At 40.3% G+C, this 19,282-nt stretch overlaps 1 protein-coding gene across 2 annotated transcripts in view; it reads left to right on the top strand.

The window, feature by feature from the left end:
- Positions 1-19,282, top strand: part of Trim24 (tripartite motif containing 24) — a 118,426-nt gene that overhangs the window by 80,565 nt on the left and 18,579 nt on the right. Inside the window, exons 8-9 of one of the 2 annotated variants that reach the window (XM_032906744.1) lie at positions 14,380-14,497; positions 16,747-17,015. In XM_032906744.1, coding sequence (XP_032762635.1) covers positions 14,380-14,497; positions 16,747-17,015 — 387 coding nt within the window. The remainder of the gene's footprint in view (positions 1-14,379; positions 14,498-16,746; positions 17,016-19,282) is intronic. The other variant, XM_032906746.1, reaches the window with a different exon arrangement.

Below are 19,282 nucleotides of genomic sequence, written 5' to 3'. Positions count from 1 at the left end.
GTTTTATAACCTCTCAGAATGTGCTCTAAGCTGTAGTAGACACCTGCTTGCTATCTCAGCTTGAAAACTGACAAGAGTTCTCACTGCAGTGTTGATTTTCAGAGAGAATTTAATAGCAGTCCTATTATAAAGAGCTTAATAATTACTAATATAATTTTAGGATCATCATTAATAATTAAGAAATTATTTATTTGTGCATATAGCACCCCTACAAGGCAGTGCATCTTTATTGTTCTGTAGAAATCTGCTTCTGGCTCTACCGCCAGCTCCCTGTCCCTAACCCTCAGTACTCAGAACATGGCTTTCTGATGCTCTCCCCGATTTACATTTGTTCTTCTTTCTTCCCACCACCACCACCCCTGCTACCACCATAGGCTCATATCACCACTTCTGGCTTAGACTTTTTGAAAAAGCGTGTTCTTACATTTTTAATGAACCAATATGATGAAAGAGGGAAACCACTCGTTCTGTATGGAAGCGGCACTCAAAGACTCAGATGTTAAGAGCAGAACTTGATGTTGCTCAGTGCTTGATATTTTAGGAGCTGCGTGATTGATGAATATCTGTCAGAAGGCATAGATGACAAAAGTCCATGCTCTTTGTAAGAGTGAAAACTTGAAAGTACAGAAATTAAGTTTAAAGCCTATTTAAACCTCAATAGAAAGGTAATAGCATATTGAATTTCTTGTCAAAAACTACTTTGGATAAAAAGATGGCTTAGCAGGTGAGGTGCTGGCTGTCAAGACTAATGTCCTGAGTTCAGTTCCCAGAATCCACAGAAAAGGAGAGAACCATCACAACACAAATTGTTCTTAGCCTCCCTACATATGCTGTGATGCTCATATGTGAGCATGTATGTATGCTAAATACACAAACATAATAATTGTTAAAAGGAGCTATTTGTAGAGCCAGGGCTCACTGGCACAACTACTAAGTACATGTAATATATTAAGGCCTTGGATTTATTCCCCAGCACCTCTCCTCACTCCCTATTCCCCCCCAAAACACCTCAAACATTTTGATACTTTTTCTATTAGAAATCTTTTTGTTCCTTGTTTTGTTGAATAGTAGCTAGATTTTCTTCATTATAAATACAGCTTGAGTTCATTTTAAGTTTTTGTAGATCTGAAGAGATGAACAGAAAGACTTAGTGAACCTTCACTTAATCTCTTGTACTAGCTGCAAGAGGACTTAGAGCTTTTAGGTTTATCTAAAGAACATCAGGAATTCTGTCAAGTCTAATGACTTACACTTTTATTTAGATAGATAATAAATAAAGCAGAAAAAATCCTAAGCATATATGACAAGGAGCCAAGTTTGGCCATATCTGATATTACCTTTAGACCTTTCTATTATGTGTTCTGCAAATATGTAAATAGTACCTGTACCTATAAGTACTATATAAGTATATGTAAATAGTATCTATGTAATAGTACCTTTAAGTATACCTGTGGTATAAATAAAATCTTAATATTAAATGGAAAGGATTTACATCTTAGCTTAGAAGTAATTACAGCCAAGGAATATGCCTTACAGTTCCTTTTAATTATAGTTGTTTACCCTTATGTGTATGTTTTTTGAGTGCCCGCAGAGGTCAGAACAGAGCACCAACTGCTGGAGTTGGATTTACAAAAAAATGACTGAGTAGTCCAACATGAATTTTTATTGGGAAGGATACCCAGGTCCTCAGGAAGAGCAGCAATCACTCTTAACCCATAGAGCTATTTGTCTAGCTCCAGTATTCATATTCTTTTTTTTTTGCGCTATTATAAATCTTTTATTTTATCTGTAACACTGTTCTAATTTACTTCCAGATCCAGATCTATTTCCTTTTCTTTTAAAAAAAAAAGTTATTTTTCTTGGATATTTTCTGTATTTACATTTCAAGTGTTATCCCCTTTGCCCCCTCTTTCCCCTCCCCCTGTTTCTATGAGGATGCTCCGAGTCCCACGCACCCACTCCAAACTCAACGCCCTGATATTACCCTACATTGGGGAAATGAGCCTTTACAGGACCAAGGGCTTTCCCCCATATTGGTGCTGGACAGTGTCATCCTCTGCTACATATGTGGCTGGAGTCATGGGTCCCTCCATGTGTACTCATTGGTTGGTGGTTTAGTCCCTGGAAACTCTGGTTCGTTGGTATTGTTGTTCTTCCTATGGTGTTGCACACCTCTTTAGCTCTTCGGTCTTTTCTCTAACTCCTCCATTGGGGTTCCCTGCTCAGTCTGATGGTTAGCTGCAACCATCCTCATCTGTATCAGGAGGGCTCTGGCAGATCCTCTCAGGAGACATCCATATCTGGCTCCTGTCAGCAAGCACTTCTTGGCATCAGCAGTAGTGACTGGTCTGGTGGCTGCGTATGGAATGGATCCCCATGTGGGGCACTCTCTGGATGACTTTTTATTCAGTTCTTGTTCTCTACTCTTTGTCCCTGTATTTTCTCCTCTGAGTATTTTGTTCTCCCTTCTAAGAAGGAATGAAGCATTCACACTTTGGTCTTCCCATCTTCAACCAACCAGAGCTTCCAGGGACTAAGCCACTACCTAAAGACTATACATGGACTGACCCTGGACTCTGACCTCATAGGTAGCAATGAATATCCTAGTAAGAGCACCAGTGGAAAGGGAAGCCCTTGGCCCTGCCAAGACTGAACCCCCAGTGAACTAGATTGTTGGGGGGAGGGCGACAAGGGGGGGAGGATGGGGAGGGGAACACCCATAAAGAAGGGGAGGGGGAGGGGGATGTTTGCCTGGTTGGTTGGCATTGTTGTTCATATGGGGTCTCGAACCCCTTCAAGCTCTTCCAGTCCTTTCTCTGATTCCTTCAACGGGGGTCCCATTCTCAGTTCAGTGGTTTGCTGCTGACATTCGCCTATGTATTTGCTGTATTCTGGCTTTGTCTCTCAGGACAGATCTACACCCAGTTCCTGTCGGCCTGTACTTCTTTGCTTCGTCCATCTTATCTAGTTTGGTGGCTGTATATGTATGGACCACATGTGGGGCAGGCTCTGAATGGGCGTTCCTTCTGCCTCTATTCTACACTTTGCCTCCCTATTCCCTGCCAAGGGTATTCTTGTTCCCCTTTTAAAGAAGGAGTGAAGCATTCCCATTTTTTAATAGAATTATTTGATTCTCTAGAGTCTTAACTTCTTGAGTTCTTTATATATATTGGATATTAGCCTTCTATCAGTTGTAGGATTCTTAAAGATCTTTTCTCAATTTGTTGGTGGCTGTTTTGTCCTATTGACACTATCCTGTGCCTTACAGAAGCTTTGCAATTTTATGAGGTCCTGTTTGTTGATTCTTGATCTTCGAGCACAAGCCACTGGTGTTCTGTGCAGGAAAATTTCCCCTGTGCCCATGTGTTCCCCACTTTCTCTTCTATTAGTTTGAGTGTATCTGGTTTTATGTGGATGTATTGGATACACTTGAACTTGAACTTTGTACAAGGAGAGAAGAATAGGTCAATTTGCATTCTTCTACACGCTGACCTCCAGTTGAACCAGCACCATTCATTTGTTGAAAATGCTGTCTTTTTTTCCCATTGGATAGTTTTAGTTCCTTTATCAAAGATCAAGTGACCATAGGTGTGTGAGTTCATTTCTGGGTCTTCAATTCTTTTCCATTGATCTACCTGCCTGTCTCTGTACTAATACCACACAGGTTTGTTTTTTTATCACTATTGCTCTGTAATACAACTTAAGGTCAGGGATGGTGATTCCCCTAGAAGTTCTTTTATTGTTGAGGATAGTTTTCACTATCCTGACTTTTTTGTTATTCTAAATGAATTTGCAAATTGCTCTTTCTATGAAGAATTGAGTTAGAATTTTGATGGGGATTGCATTAAATCTGTAGATTACTTTTGGCAAGATGGCCATTTGTACTGTATTAATCCTGCCAATCCATGAGCATGGGAGATCTTTCCATCTTCTGAGATCTTCTTCAGTTTCTTTTGTCAGAGGCTTGAAGTTTTTGTCATACAAATCTTTCACTTGCTTGGTTAGATTCACTCCTAGGTTTTTTATATTATTTGTGGCTATTGTGAAAGGTTTCATTTCCCTAATTACTTTCTCAGCCTGTTTATCTTCAGAGTAGAAGAAGGCTACTGATTTATTTGAATTAATTTTATATCCAGCCACTTTGCTGAAGTTGATTATCAGACTTAGTATTCCGTGGTGGAATTTTTGGGGTCACTTAAGTATACTATCATACCACTACAAATAATATTTTACTGCTTCCTTTCCAATTTGTATCCCCTTCACCTCCTTTTGTTGTCTGATTGCTCTGGCTAGGACTTGAAGTACTGTATTGAATAGGTAGCAAGGGAGTGGGCAACCTTGTCTAGTGACTGATTTTAGTGGGATTGTTTCAAGTTTCTCCATTTAGTTTAATGTTGGCTACTGGTTTGCTGTATATATTGCTTTTACTATATTTAGGTATGGGTCTTAAATTCCTGTTTCTTTCCAAGACTTTTATCATGAAGGGGTGTTGAATTTTGTCAAATGCTTTCTCAGCATCTAATGAAATGATCATGTGGTTTTTTCCCCTTAAGTTTGTTTATAATAGTGGATTACATTGGTGGATTTCTCTATTTTGAACCCTGGGATGAAGCCTGCTTAATCATGACAGATGATCATTTTGATGTGCTCTTGGATTCAGCTTTCGAGAACTGTATTGAGTATTTTTGCATCGATATTCATGAGGGAAATTGGTCTGACATTCTCTTTCTTTGTAGGGTCTTTTTGTGGTTTAGGTGTAAGTGTAATTGTGGCTTCATAGAAGGAATTGGGTAGTGTTCCTTCTGTTTCTATTTTGTGTAATAGTTTGAAGAATATTGGTATTACATCTTCTTTGAATGTCTGATAGAAGTCTGCACTAAAGCCTGACTAAGCTTTTTTTGGTTGGGAAACCTTTAATGACTGCTTCTATTTCTTTAGATGTTATGGGACTGTTTAGATGGTTTATCTGATCCTGATTTAACTTTAGTACCTGGTATAGAAAATTGCCCATTTCATTCTCCAGTTTTGTTGAATATAGGCTTTTGTAGTAGGATCTGATTTTTTTTTTTTTTTATTTCCTCAGTTTCTCTTGTCTCCCTTTTCATTTCTGACTTTGTTCATTTGGATACTGTCTCTCTGCCCTCTGGTTAGGCTGGCTAAGGGTTTATCTAACTTTTCTCAAAGAACCAGCTCCTAGTTTTGTTGATTCTTTATATAGTTCTTTTTTTAAATACTTGGTTGATTTCAGCTCTGAGTTTATTTCCTGCCTTCTACTCCTCTTGTGTGAATTTGCTTCTTTTTGTTCTAGGGCTTTCATGTGTGCTATCATGCTGATAATGTATGCCCTCTCAAATTTCTTTTTGGGGGCACTCCGAGCTAAGTTTTCCTCTCAGCACTGCTTTCATTGTATCCCATAACTTTGGGCATGTTGCGCCTTCATTTTTCATTAAATTCTAAAAAGTCTTTGATTTTTTTCTTTATTTCTTTTATTTGTCATTGAGTAGAGCGTTGTTCAGCTTCCATGTGTATGTGGACTTTCTGTTGTTTTTGTTGTAATTGAAGACCAGACTTAGTCCATGGTGATCTTATAGAATGCATGGTATTATTTCAATCTTCTTGTATCTATTGAGGCCTGTTTTATGTCCAATTATATGATCAGTTTTTGAGAAGATACCATGAGGTGCTGAGAAAAAGGTATATTCTTTTGTTTTAGGATGAAATGTTCTATAGAGCTCTGTTAAATCCATTTGGTTCTTGACTTCTGTTGGTTTCACTGTGTCTCTGTTTAGTTTCTGTTTCCATGATCTGTCCATTGATGAGAGTCATGTGCTAAAGCCTCCCACTATTACTGTGTGCAGTGCAATGTATGATTTAAGCTTAAGTAAAATTTCTTTTATGAATGTGGGTGCCCTTGCATTCAGAGCTTAGATACTCATATTTGAGAATTCATCTTGGTAGATTTTTCCTTTGAGTAGGAAGTGTCCTTCCTTATCTTTTTTGATAACTTTTGGTTAAAAGTTGATTTTATTTGATATTAGAATTTGTACTGCAGCTTGTTTCCTAGGACCATTTGCTTGGAAAAATTTTTTCCCAGCCATTTACTCTGAGTTAGTGTCTGCCCTTGTCTCTGAGGTGTGTTTTCTGTATGCAGCACATTGTTGGGTCCTGTTTATGTATCCTGTCTGTTAGTGTGTGTCTTTTTATTGGGGAATTGAGTCCATTGATGTTAAGAGATATTAAGGAATAGTGATCGCTTCCTGTTATTTTCATTGTTAGAGGTGGAATTATGTTTGTATGGCTATCTTTTGAGTTTTTTTTGCCAGAAGATTACTTTCTTGTTTTTTCTAGGGTGTAGTTTCCCTTCTTGTATTGGAGTTTTCCATCTATTATTCTTTGTAGGGCTGGATCTGTGGAAAAATACTGTGTGTAAATTTGGTTTTGTCATGTATTATCTTGGTTTCCCCATCTATGTTAGTTGAGAGTTTTGCTGGATACAGTAACCTGGGTTGGCATTTGTGTCCTCTTAGGGTCTGTATGACATCTGTCCATGATCTTCTAACTTTCATAGCCTCTGGTGAGAAGTCTGGTATATTTCTGATAGGTCTGCTTTTATATGTTACTTGACCTTTTTCCCTTACTGCTTTTAATACTCTTTCTTTGTTTTGTGCATTTGGTGTTTTGACTATTATGTGACAGGAGGAATTTCTTTTCTGGTCCACTCCGTTTGGAGTGCTGTAGACTTCTTGTATGTTCATAGGCATCTCTTTCTTTAGGTTAGGGAAGTTTTCTTGTATGATTTTTTTGAAGATATTTACTGGCCTTTTAAGTTGGGAATCTTCGTTCTCTTTTATATCTATTATTCCTAGGTTTTGTCCTAGATTTCCTGAATGTTTTGGGTTAGGAGCTTTTTCTTTGACTGTTGTGTCAATATTTTCTATGGTATCTTCTGCCCCTGAGATTCTCTCTTCAATCTCTTGTATCTTGTTGATGACACTTGCGTCTATGACTCGTGATCTTTTTCCTAGGTTTTCTATCTCCAGGGTTGTCTCCCTTCGTGATTTCCTTATTATCTCTATTTCCATTTTTAGATCCTGGATGGTTTGTTCAGTTCCTTCACCTGTTTGGTTGTGTTGTCCTGTAATTCTTTAAGGGATTTTTGTGTTTCCTCTTTAAGTGCTTCTACTTGTTTACCTGTGTTGTCCTGTTTCTTTAAGGGAGTTATTTATGTCTTTCTTAAAGTCCTCTATCATCATCATGTGATGTGATTAAATCAGAATCTTGCTTTTCCGGTGTGTTGTGGTTTCCAGGACTTGCTGCAGTGGGAGAACTGGGTTCTGATGATGCCAAGCAGTCTTGTTTTCTGTTGCTTAGGTTCTTGTGTTTGCCTCTTGCCATCTGCTTATCTCAGATGTTATTTTGTCTTGCTGTCTCTGACTGGAACTTGTCTTTCCTGTGAGCCTGTGATCTTTGGAGTGAGAGTGCTCCTGGCAGACCAGCTCTATGCTGGCAGGTTTTGTGTCCTAGGGCTGTGGGACAGCCCCAGCTCTGGGAGCAGATGGAAATAGATGGGTCCTGTCCTAGGCCACCCTGAGGCTTCTGAGCCCTGTGCACTCCCGGCCAGTCTCTTTTTGGACAGTCAATGAAGAGACAGTGGAGTCCCACCTGTGGGCTGTTGGCTTAGGAGGGAGAGTCCTCCTGGCAGACCAGCTCTTTCCAGGCAGGTTTTGTGTCCTAGAGTTGTGGGACAGCACCAGCTCTGAGCTCAGATGGAACCGGAAGGGTCCTGTCCTAGGCCGCCCTCCAGCTCCCAAACCCCCCAGTACTCGTATTCTTATTTGTTCTTCTTACAAGAAATTAAACTATCCACATTCAGTATTGAAACTACTAGGTCTGTGTGTCACGTAAGAAGAAGTTTTTGAAGTAAAAGCATTGTAGGCTGGAGAGATGGCTCAGTGGTTAAGAGCACTGACTCTTTTTCCAGAAGACCTGAGTTCAGCAACCACATGGTAGCTCACAACCATCTGTAATGGGATCTGATGCCCTCTTGTGGTGTGTCTGAAGACAGCTACAGTGTACTCACATACATGGGAAAAAAAATCTGCACCTCTCTGGCATGATATTAGCTTTGTAAATAAGGACATAATGGGACAAGGACTGCGGGCCACCCAGAAACATGAGCCAATATCAGAACTGTGACAAAATATCCAAAAGTTTAGACATTGCAGGGTTTGTTTTGCTTTGTTTTGTTTTGTTTTTAGTTTATGGTTTCAGCTAGATCTCAGTCCACAGTGGCAGCAACCCAGAAGAACTAGGGCTAGATAACACTTTTTTCAACCAGTCAGGATCCACACTCTTCAAAATAGCACTGCAGCTAAGAACTGAGTATTAAAAACACCAGCCCATGCAGGCACATTTTAGGTTCAAACTACAATGGAATAACCAATATCATGAGACAAGATACTGCCTTGGATTTGGTTGGTTTGTCAGATAATCAAATGGATGTAATACAAGTGTATTGAAGGCGGTGATGGTGTTCCACCTTCCAGGAACATATTTAGAAAGACAGAAAGAACACCAGGGCATATTCCAAGTTATGTTCATTGGAGAGAATCCTTTAGTGCAGAGTTTTCTGAATTTGAGCAGACAGCTGTATATGTGTAAATACAGGTTTGCATTTGTATATATTTGGTGTATGCTGTCCATAGCAGGGCCTGCCATCCTGGTTTCAAATGCTTAGGAGGAACAGGGAGTGCAGAGTGTACAGAGCCCTGCTGCATCCGAGACCAGACAGTACTCAGGCATGTCATGGAGCCGGCCAAGTGTTTGCATTGGATGGTACCCTTAATCAGGGGCTTTCGAATTTTAGAGTTTACTAATCATTTTAAATCTTTGCTTTACTTCAGTTATACTGAAGTGGGTATAGGACTTTGTGTCTGTATCTTGCTCTCCAAATAACGTGTATGGGAGAGGTTGAGTGGATGCTGAAGCAAATAATTATTAACAGTTGAGGGTTCTGGTGAAAAGAATGGAAGGGTTCTTTAATTTAGTCTTGTAGCAGACTTTTATCATTTTAAAAATTGGAGATGTGTTGAAAAGGGAACCTTTTTATACTGCCAGTGACTAAATTAGTATAGTGTGTAAAAAAACAATATAAATGTTCTTCAAAAAAGATAAAAGTAGAACTATCATAACAACCTAATAATCTGACTTTGGGGTACATATACAAAGCAGATGAAGTTAATATAAGTTACCTGCTACCCAATGTTTACAACCAATACTATTTATTGTTTTGTTTTGTTTTGGTTTTTTTTTTTTTTAAAAAAAGGCTATTCAACCCATTGTTCTGAAGACTGCTGTGTAGTGTGCAAAGTTTGAGGGCTTGCATATGGTAAAGGCCTTCATGTTGAAGAGCCTCCATGTTTAAAGGTAGGAAAAGGTATCACTTAACAACAAGCACGTACATGAGTTTGCAGAGTGGCTTTCTTTATAAGCCTAGTCACAATGATTCCATTAAACCCCACCTATAGTACTTAATGAGTCACAGTAGGAATAAATTTCAACATGTTTCAATGATGTTTTCATAGAAACTATAGCAAACTGTCAGTTGTGTAGGGCAAACTTGGAGAACATTCTATGTGATGTGAGAAGCACCAAGTGTACCCTACACTACCTCACCTGTATGGAGTCCATGGTTGCAGGGATAAAGGAGTAAATTTACTAGAAGAACAGAACACTTAGTCAAGAACATTGTACTGTTACAAGCTGCTGAAATTACAATCTGTCTTCCTAAGAAAATATGTAAAGTGAAAGAAAAAAATACATGAGGTAATTCATGATAGTTGGCCCAGTTTATTTCATAAAATGTATATTGAAAAATACATTATATTTTTTTCACTGCCGTGTTTGTTTGTGGCTAAGGTTGACCTTCCTTACTATGTAGTCTGAATGGTTGAGCTTCTGCCTCCTCCTCTGGAATGCAGGGATTAGATGCATACCACCATAACCAGTTTGTGTGGTTCTGGGGATTAAACCCACAGCTTTCTGCATACTGGGCAAGCTATGGACCAATAGAACTGTATCTTTAGCCTCCATTTTTATTATTAACCAAATAAGATGTACTTTATTGCATTTCAGAAAATGGAAAAGTTATGAGGACATTTGCCAGTACAAGTTGAGTTAACATTTCATATATGATCAGAATTGTTAGAGTAAGAAAAATAAAAAAAGAAAACACAGGGAAGGTTTGGAAGTTTCATCGTGTTATGTGCTATTAACTTAGCACAGTACATGATCTCCAAGGTACATTGATACATTTTAGTCGACTTACTATAGTTGTGTGAGATACTATAATCACATACAGAAAATTTACTTATTTAACAATTACTTATTTAATATTTCCACCTGCTGGACAACATTTTGAATGTTGAAGGACAGTAGCCGAAAACAGATGTTGCCCTTGAAGAGCTGCATTTTCATGGCACAAAACAGGAAGCAGTAAAACTTCCAGATGTTGAGGGTGGTCACAAGAGAAGAGCACAAGTGACTCAGAATCAGGGATAGAGAAAACCTGTAGCCAGCTGGATGGTGGAGGGAGGAAGGTCAGTTCTGCACCAAAACGAGAGGTCAGAGGCTTACACTAGAATGTTGCAGAAGAAAGCTGCTTAGAGTCATGTGTGGTGATGAGGCAACAGGGCAGAGGGTGAGCAAACTAGGAAAGGAAGAAAGAGGCTTACTATGACAGTCAGCACAGAAATATATGTACAACATAAAAACAGTCTGAATTTAGCTTGTCTGGGCTTTGCGTAGCAGGCTGGTGCTACAGAAGTACTGTTTCCCACTGTATAATTGTGCTGCTATAATGGGAGCCATCCTAGGAAGGCCACGCCTAAGCTTATTGTTTTGGGAAGCAGAATGCTTTATTTTTCTTTTTCTCTAGATCTTACTACAAATATTGTCAGGCTCCCCTGTCAGAACACTCCCAGCCCCCAAATCCACTGATATTGGTGATAAGATTCTGATGAGAGACAGGGAAGGGGATGGAGCACCCACCTTCTTTTCTCTCAGCTGACAGGTTCAGGAGACTGTGGATAGAGACAGGCCTTGAGAAACCATAGTTAGTTTGGACAGTGGACTGCTCAGAACTTTCTGTGCCTCCCTATGGGTAGCAAAGTTGCCCTGGCCCATAAATGAGTTTCATAAAGGGCACCCAATAACCAAATTTATATCTGCATAACATCAGCCTGGCCCTGGGAACATAGCAACATATTTCTCCTTTCTTTTGAATATTCTCTTGTTTTAGGTTCTTCTCCCCCCCTCTCTCTCTCTCTCTCTCTCTCTCTCTCTCTCTCTCTCTCTGTGGGTGTGGGTGTACATGCACGTGTACACACAGCTTATATAAGGATGCCTGAAGAAGGTGTCATCAGAGCTTCTGGAACCAGAGTTGTAGGTAGTTGTGCCACTAGATGTGATCCAATCTCAGCAAAAGCACCAAGTGCACTTAACTGCTCCTTCACATACACACCCATTCATTCATTCATTCATTCATTCATTCATTTAAGTTTATTTTATGTATAAAAGGCTTTGCCTACTTTTATGTGTGTGCACCACATGTGTGCTCGCTGCCTGAGGTCAGAAGAAGGTTCATATCCCCTGGAACTGTAGTTATGGATGTTTGTGAACCATATGAGTGCTAGAACTGTTACCTGCTGGGCCATTCTCTGGACCCTCTCTATTCCTATTCTTTTTAGTAATTAAAAGATTTTCAGGGTTGGGGATTTAGCTCAGTGGAAGAGCGCTTGCCTAGCAAGCGCAAGGCCCTGGGTTTGGTCCCCAGCTCCAGAAAAACAAAAAAAAAAAAGATTTTCAAATATAGGTTCTGTATTTCCTTTATTTCCACTCTTACCTTGCCCCAACTCCCTCTCAAATTCAAGTCTATTTCTTTATTGTTGTTGTTACATATACACACACCAAGCAACAACAAAACCCACCTCCTGAGTCCATTTAGCGTTGCTCATATGTAGATGTCTTTAGGGCTGACCATTTTGAATTGGATAATCTATTAGGGAGCTCACCCTTGATGAAAACTGATACTCTATTTCTGAACAGCCATTGCTTTCCTGTAATTCATCTAGAGGTGGACTTTGTGAAATTTCCTCCATCTATAGTGGCATGTCAACTGTTATTGTCATTGTGCAAGCCTTAAGTAGGTAACTATATCTTTGCAATTTCCTGATGCTGCTTCTCTGCCATGTCTAGCAGAAGCTATCTAACAGCAGACAGGTTCACAGGTTTACAGTACCAGCTGTGAATTCCCTCCTAATGAGCAGGCCGTAAGTCCAATTAGACAGCTGGTTTCAGTGCCCCAATTGCATCTTTGGATATCTTGGTAGCTCATTGGCTTTACAGCTGCATAGCTATTGGTTGCTTTCCTCCCTTGGCAGCTTGTATAGTTCTCAGGGAGAGTTCCACGTTCGTTCAACTTACCTTCCTATGTTCACACTGTGTGTTGTGTTCATCAAGGGCAGTAGCTTCTGTTGTTTGGAGACTCCCTTGGGAGAGGACCATCATCACCCCCACTAAACACGTTAGAAGAATGGGGTGGGGATATGTAAAGCCATCACCGATCTCAGAGAATTCTCAATGAGGAAGTCTCTTAAAGCAGCATCAGGAAATCAACTCCCTTGAGGTTGTCTGTTAAGGCAAGGGAATAGAAAAGCAAACAAACCATCAAAATGTCAAGCCTCCTGAAGTAGTTGGTCAGATATTTGAGGTGAGGTCAGTTGCTGTATTAGTTCCATTAAGTTCCGACAGAAAGATTAGGGTGAGTTGCTTTGCCTCGTGTAGAGGAGAGGTTGCTGGGAAGAAAGAATACTTGCAATTGTGTAAATGATAGAAGAGTTGGGAATGTGCTTAAGGTAATACTTGGAGTGACTGGCGTGCAGTTGAGTATTGGCAGGAAGAGCAGGAACAGTCCTAAGAGCAAAGGCGGCAGGAGCTGCACCTTCACTGCTGGTATCCATGCCAGAGCGACTCAAAGCCCCAGCATCGAGTTGGTATTGAATTGTTGAGGAGTGGGACAGTAATGCTGAGGAAGGAGGGGCAGGTGTCAGAAGCTGAAGTTGGAGGGGCAGGTATTGGAGGCTGTAGCATCAAGAAAATCTAGTGTTAGATAGCATGGGATTCTAAGATGGACCTGCATTAAGAAGTAGTGAGAACCTACCAGTTCATGGCCAGAAATTCACTTGTATTCTCTACAGTGCCTTACTTCCCTAAGTCTGGATTCTGAGTACTTTAAAAGAATAAGGTAATAAGGGGTTGGGGAGTTGGCTCAGCAGTTAAGAGCACTGGCAGTTATTACAGAAGACCTGAATTCAGATTTCAGGATGTGGCAACTCCCAGCTGCCTCTAACTCTAGTTCTAATGGACCCAGTACCATCTTCTGGGGACACCAGATGTGAAGGTGGTGCACAGATACATGCACGCAAAGTAGCCATACACACAAAATAGAAGTAGTAAATTTCAACAAAAAAAAAAAGGAAAGAAAAGAAAAAGCACAGTAAATGCATGGAAAATGAGTTGATATATTGTAAAGTGTTGTTAATTTTAAGAATTGGTTTCATTTGCCGCTCTAGTTGGCCAAGTGAACGTGGGAGATTGAAGCCTAAAATTGAGGTGGACTAAAGTCTCATGCAGTAGAGAATGTCGTCTTGAGCGTTAGTTTATACTCTAAGGAACAAGGATCACATGAGTAAGATGCTCAAGTGCAAGGACAAGCCACATAGGTCAAAAACATGGTTTCCCACACAGGCATGTGAATAACGACAGCTGAAGTAAACTCACTCCCACCCAGAACACCTGGGAGGAGCATGACCACACCTTCCAAGAACAGTACTGTGTTGAAGTAACTGAGGTCACAAGGTCTTGCCTGGTTTTCTTGGAGTTTTCGCACAAGCACTCAGAATTCTCACAGGACTGTTTTTGGACCATGTTCTGACAGTTTAACTTGCCACTTTACGATACCTTTTAGTTCAATAGGCTGAGTCATATCACAAAGTTGTAACATATTTGAGCAGAAAATTTGGGGTGACCATCTTTCTTGTTTGTTTGTTTGTTTGTTTACTTATCTGTTTAGTTAGAGACAAGGTCTCTATGTAGTCCTGCTGTCTTGGAACTGTGTAGGATCAGGCTGTGCCCCTCAACTCAAGAGCCCCTCCTGCCTCTGCTTCAGGAGTTCTGGATTGTATGGCTTGTGTGACCCGTTTGTAACCCGAGTGAGATTCTTTGCACATATACCAGACACTATTTTAGGAATTCACTGAGCTTATATCACATTATTTGCATTAGAAATATACTGATGTTTTTCTCTCTGCTTCCTTCTAGATTACATACAGGTTACGGCACCTTCTCCGTGCAAGGTGTGATGCTTCTCCTGTGACCAACAACACCATCCAGTTTCACTGTGATCCTAGTTTCTGGGCTCAAAATATTATCAACTTGGGTAGGCCATTGTATATATTTTCCCTTCGTGACTGTCTTGGTTATAACAGATTACTGAATATATTCCCATTCATTATCTTGTTTTACAGTCACACTTTTTCCAGTATGTCATTAATATATGCATGTGGTAACACAGACACATGAATATATAGTACTTGTTTTGAGATTACATGAAAATACATGAAAATTTGCTTATAAGGTATTTAAGTTAGGGGTTTAGGAGCCCTCCTTCTCCACATAGAATCCTTTTTGTGCTTGTTTTTTTGTTTTTTAATGTATATGGGAATTTTGCCTGAATGTTTGTTTGTGCATCATATGTGTGCAGTGACCACAACATTGTCAAGAACAGGGCCCCAGATCCTATTGGAATTGCAGAGGATTGCGAGCTGCCATGTGAGTGCTGGGAATGGAAGAGCAGCCAGTGCTCTTTTTTTTTTTTTTTTTTTTTTTTTTTTTGGGGGATCTGAGGACCGAACCCAGGGCCTTGCGCTTGCTAGGCAAGCGCTCTACCACTGAGCTAAATCCCCAACCCGCAGCCAGTGCTCTTAACCACTGAGCAATCTCACCAACCCCAAGAACCTTGTCTGTATTGTTACCTCTCTCTATATATCAGGATGTATTTCCTCTTGACTGTATGTGATACGTAGGCTTTGAATATCAGGATGTATTTCTCTTGACTGTATGTGATACGTAGGCTTTGATGTCTAGGGTGTGTGTGTGTATGCTTTGCTGTGGATCACAGCTGCATAAGTACTTTACCATTAACTCCACATTGCCCGTGTCAGTTTGGTTTTTGATATTTAGAATGCTTTTGGAAGAAATACCATTTCCCTGCTGCTAGTGAACAGCCTCGTGCTTATGTGTTTGTATGGTATGTGCCTCGGTGTACTGTGCCTATGCAGTCCAGAAAAGGGCATTTGATTCCTGGAGCTGGAGTTACAGGGTGGTTGTGATCTGCCTAACAAGGGTCCTAGAAACCGAACTTGGGTCTTCCAAAAGAGCAACAATGTTCTTAACCACTCAGCTATTTCTCTAGCCCCAAGTTATGCTTTTTGCAGTGGGGGTAAAGTGGGATAAGACAAGAAAGGTCTCGTGTGGTTCAGGCCAGCCTACCCTGACTATGTAGACAACCTACCCAGCATAAAATCATAATGTTCTATATGACTTTCTTTTTCCCAGTCTTGCATTTAAAATCAATTTCTTACTTGGCAAGCAGTAGCTTTGTAGGTGTGAGCACTGTTACCATGTCAGAAGTCTGACAAGTTTTAAAACCATTGCTCAAGCCCCTAGTGGCTCAACTGCTTTATCTCATTTATAGAAGATTTTTCTGTTTCCTCCCTTCCTCATTATCATTACCCTCCCCATTTGTTTTGGGTTTTAGATTTTTCTTATTCTGGTCAGGCTTTAAACTGTGTGAATGTATAGTATGGGGTGCAGGGAGAGGGTCTGTGTCTGTAAGTAGTTGAAGGATAACATACAGAGAAGTACTCCATCTTAAGTCAGCGCTCATTGAGTCAGAGAATAGCATCTTGGCAACATTAGGAAGTAGATAATCTCTGAAAGCAGTGCAGTCAAAAGTAACCACGCAGCTTTCTTGTCGTTTCACACAGAGAAATGCTGGGAACAAGCTCAGAGTTCCCTAGACATTCCCCACAGCCAGGTGTTCCCTTGATGCATCTTGGGTTCCTGGATTTCTTTTAGGATCATCAAATAAGACTGCTCTGCACCCTTAAGACTAGATTATATGTGAGAAAGGACAAAGAGCTGGAGAAGGAGCCAGTGCTCTCACCACAACACACAGTGGGAAGAGAAGGCAGACCCAGACGCATGCCATCCATACAAAGGAAGAACAAGAAAGAGTCATGGAGTCCAGGTGATAGAGACCCCTGCAGGCCAGTTTGAGACATTCGTGGCCGTTTCCTTACCAAAATACATAGCCAGCAGCTAGAATCAAACACTTTGATCCACCCTACTTAAAAAAGAGAGATACAAAGCACGGGCTAGGAGATGGCTGCTCTTAAAAGTCTTAATATTTTTAAATGGATTAGTATTCTTAGAATTTTTGTAAGGTAAGTTTTTATAGAATATAAATAAATAAAAACCTCATTGGGAATCCTCCGTTTTTAATTGTTTACAGTCTTCTGCATCCAAAATTCTTTGGCAATTAAAATCCAACTCAGTAGCTATATAATGCATAGTATTTCACCAATTACCAGACATTTTTATCTTGTTCTCTTTTTTTTTAATTAGGTTCTTTGGTAATCGAGGAGAAAGAGAGCCAGCCACAAATGCCTAAGCAGAATCCTGTCGTGGAACAGAGCTCCCAGCCACCAGGTGGTTTACCCTCCAACCAGTTATCCAAGTTCCCAACACAGATCAGCCTAGCTCAGTTACGACTCCAGCATATACAGCAACAGGTAATGGCTCAGAGGCAACAGGTGCAACGGAGGCCGGCACCTGTGGGTTCACCAAACCCTAGAATGCAGGGGCCCATCCAGCAGCCTTCCATCTCTCTTCAGGTAAATTTGGAAGAGGGCCTGTCCTAACTTAGATAACTATAGAGTACTTGTGTTGAGCAGCTTTCAGTGATCCACACCCCACGCACTGCCCTTCACTCACATATTAACAACTGACTGCATTAAAGGACCCTTGATCTAACACATAGTTTGTAGCTCACCTCCATACTGATTTGACGATTTGTTTGCTCTGTCATCATGCTCAGCCTCCACGCATTGTCATCAGTTCTGACAGGGAATAAATGTTCTATTCCCTAACAACTTCTGCCTCTGGCAGGTGTTAGCTCTGTGTCTCTTAAGTCCTGTAGTGCATCAAGTTGAGCAGTATCTTAAGAGTCTATTTGGAGGCAGTATTTAGAAAACCACACTTTATTCTAGAAACTAGGACACTAGTCAGTAGAGAAAGCCAGGCAGTCATTAGAGTCCTGTCTTTTCAGCCTTTTTAATTTTTCCTGAGCAAATCTATATACTATTGCTATTCTTATTAGGTATGTGCTGTTCTGTCGTTTTCAGTCTATTTATTTAAGCATGTGTTTGCATTGTGTTGTGCTCAAGTGTCTGTGTGCTTGTCCTCATGTGTACAGGTAAGCAGGCACACATCATTTGCGCAGGCAAGAGGGTGACATCATGTCTTCTCTTGTGCCCTTACTCCCTTATCTCCCTTACTGAGGCTGGTCTCAAGTGCCTTATTCACTGAAGCACCTCTCCAGTCCCTCGCCTGCTTTTAGTTCTATGTATAAACATTGTATTCCGGTTAGATAGGACGTACTAGATGAACAAAGGCTTGGTGTAAAGTTGCATCTGCCTCGTTCATAGAACTTAAAATTTCACTTAATTCTGTCTTCTCCCTGTTTGGACAGAGGTTTAGTAATGATTTTGTAAATGACACAAATGAGCTGGAGTTTCAGAAGTCAAGTACATGGGACAAAACTACGCTACAAAGTCTCATTACCCTTAAGAACAAACTTAGCTCAGACTGTCTTAGCAATAAAAGCAAAAGGTAAGGAGGCTAACACAGAGATGACTAACTGATAAAAAAGGAACCGTTAGTTCATTAGGAGGAGAGAATTTATTTTATAGGAGTTTACCATATGTAATGTGGTTCTTTATGAAAAAAGCATCTAAATGATATAGTCTTTTTAATAGCAATTTAGTAAAACATGAACTAGCTTTTAAAGAATTCTTCAACACTAATTGAGAGTTACAGACATACATCATGCGTCTGTTGTTGTTTGCCCATTTTGTAGCGCTAGGACACAGCCCAGACCCCTGTGCGTGCGAAAGCACATGCTCTACCACTAGTTTGGAACCAGGGAAGGAGTGACTCCCATCACCTTAATGAGGTGCATTTCCATACTGGGCAGTAACTCAGTAGCTGTGTGAAGAACCTGCTTACCCATGTAAGCAGTGGCAGACAAAGAGCATGTAAGCCTGCAGCCTGCTTTCTCTAGAAGTTGGCTTTTGGTTTTCAGTCTGTAGTAGTTAGTGTTGTAATCTGTATAAAACCTCTACTATACAACCTTATTTTCTAACCTAGAAGTACTTTTCACAACTTTCCTTGAATATTATTTTTAGACTTCTATGACCACCATTCCTGTCTTCTTTTTAAGTCTGTTCTGTTAAATACCCATTTCCATTTTGTTTTTGTTGTTGTTGTTGTTGTTGTTGTTGTTGTTGTTGTTGTTGTTGTTGCTATTACTTTACCCTCCTTCTATATTTTTAGCTTCTTCATTTTCTACCAGCTTTTGTACATATACCTTTTGGGCACTGCCTTCTAAAAGTGTATGTCTTTATGTTTCTAGTCGTGTGGGATATGCAAATCATACTTCCCATGTGTCCTTGTGGACAGGTAGACTGGAGGTTTGTGCTTGTGAAAAGCCTCTTGCATGATATTTCATAATTCTTCCTCTGAAGATTAACCATGTCACCGGCACTCTAAAGTGCCAGGTGGCAGCCTGGTATTTAGTGTGGAGTTTGTCAGAACATTCTCCTAGATTAATCCAACTGTAGCAGTTGAGAAAACAGGGAGAACATAGCTCACGTTGTGCTCACCTGTAAGCTTAAAGGTAGACGGGGTTAGCATTTAGTCTGGTGCCCTGGCATCAAGTGTCAGTTTGTCGAGTGTCAATTTGTTTTGGTTTTTTGGTGTTTTGGGTTTTTTGCCTGTTTGTTTTTGGTTGAATCGTTATGTTGAGCAAAAGGATGAGACTAAGGTGACAGGAAATACCTGTTCTCCCTTAAAAATCAACTGTGTGTTTTCCTTTGAATAA

The sequence above is a fragment of the Rattus rattus genome, chromosome 6 (assembly GCF_011064425.1).
Source record: "Rattus rattus isolate New Zealand chromosome 6, Rrattus_CSIRO_v1, whole genome shotgun sequence".
Lineage (NCBI taxonomy): Eukaryota > Metazoa > Chordata > Mammalia > Rodentia > Muridae > Rattus > Rattus rattus.
The sequence above is the reverse complement of the archived record's forward strand: the minus strand, read 5'-3'. Positions and strand labels throughout refer to the sequence as shown.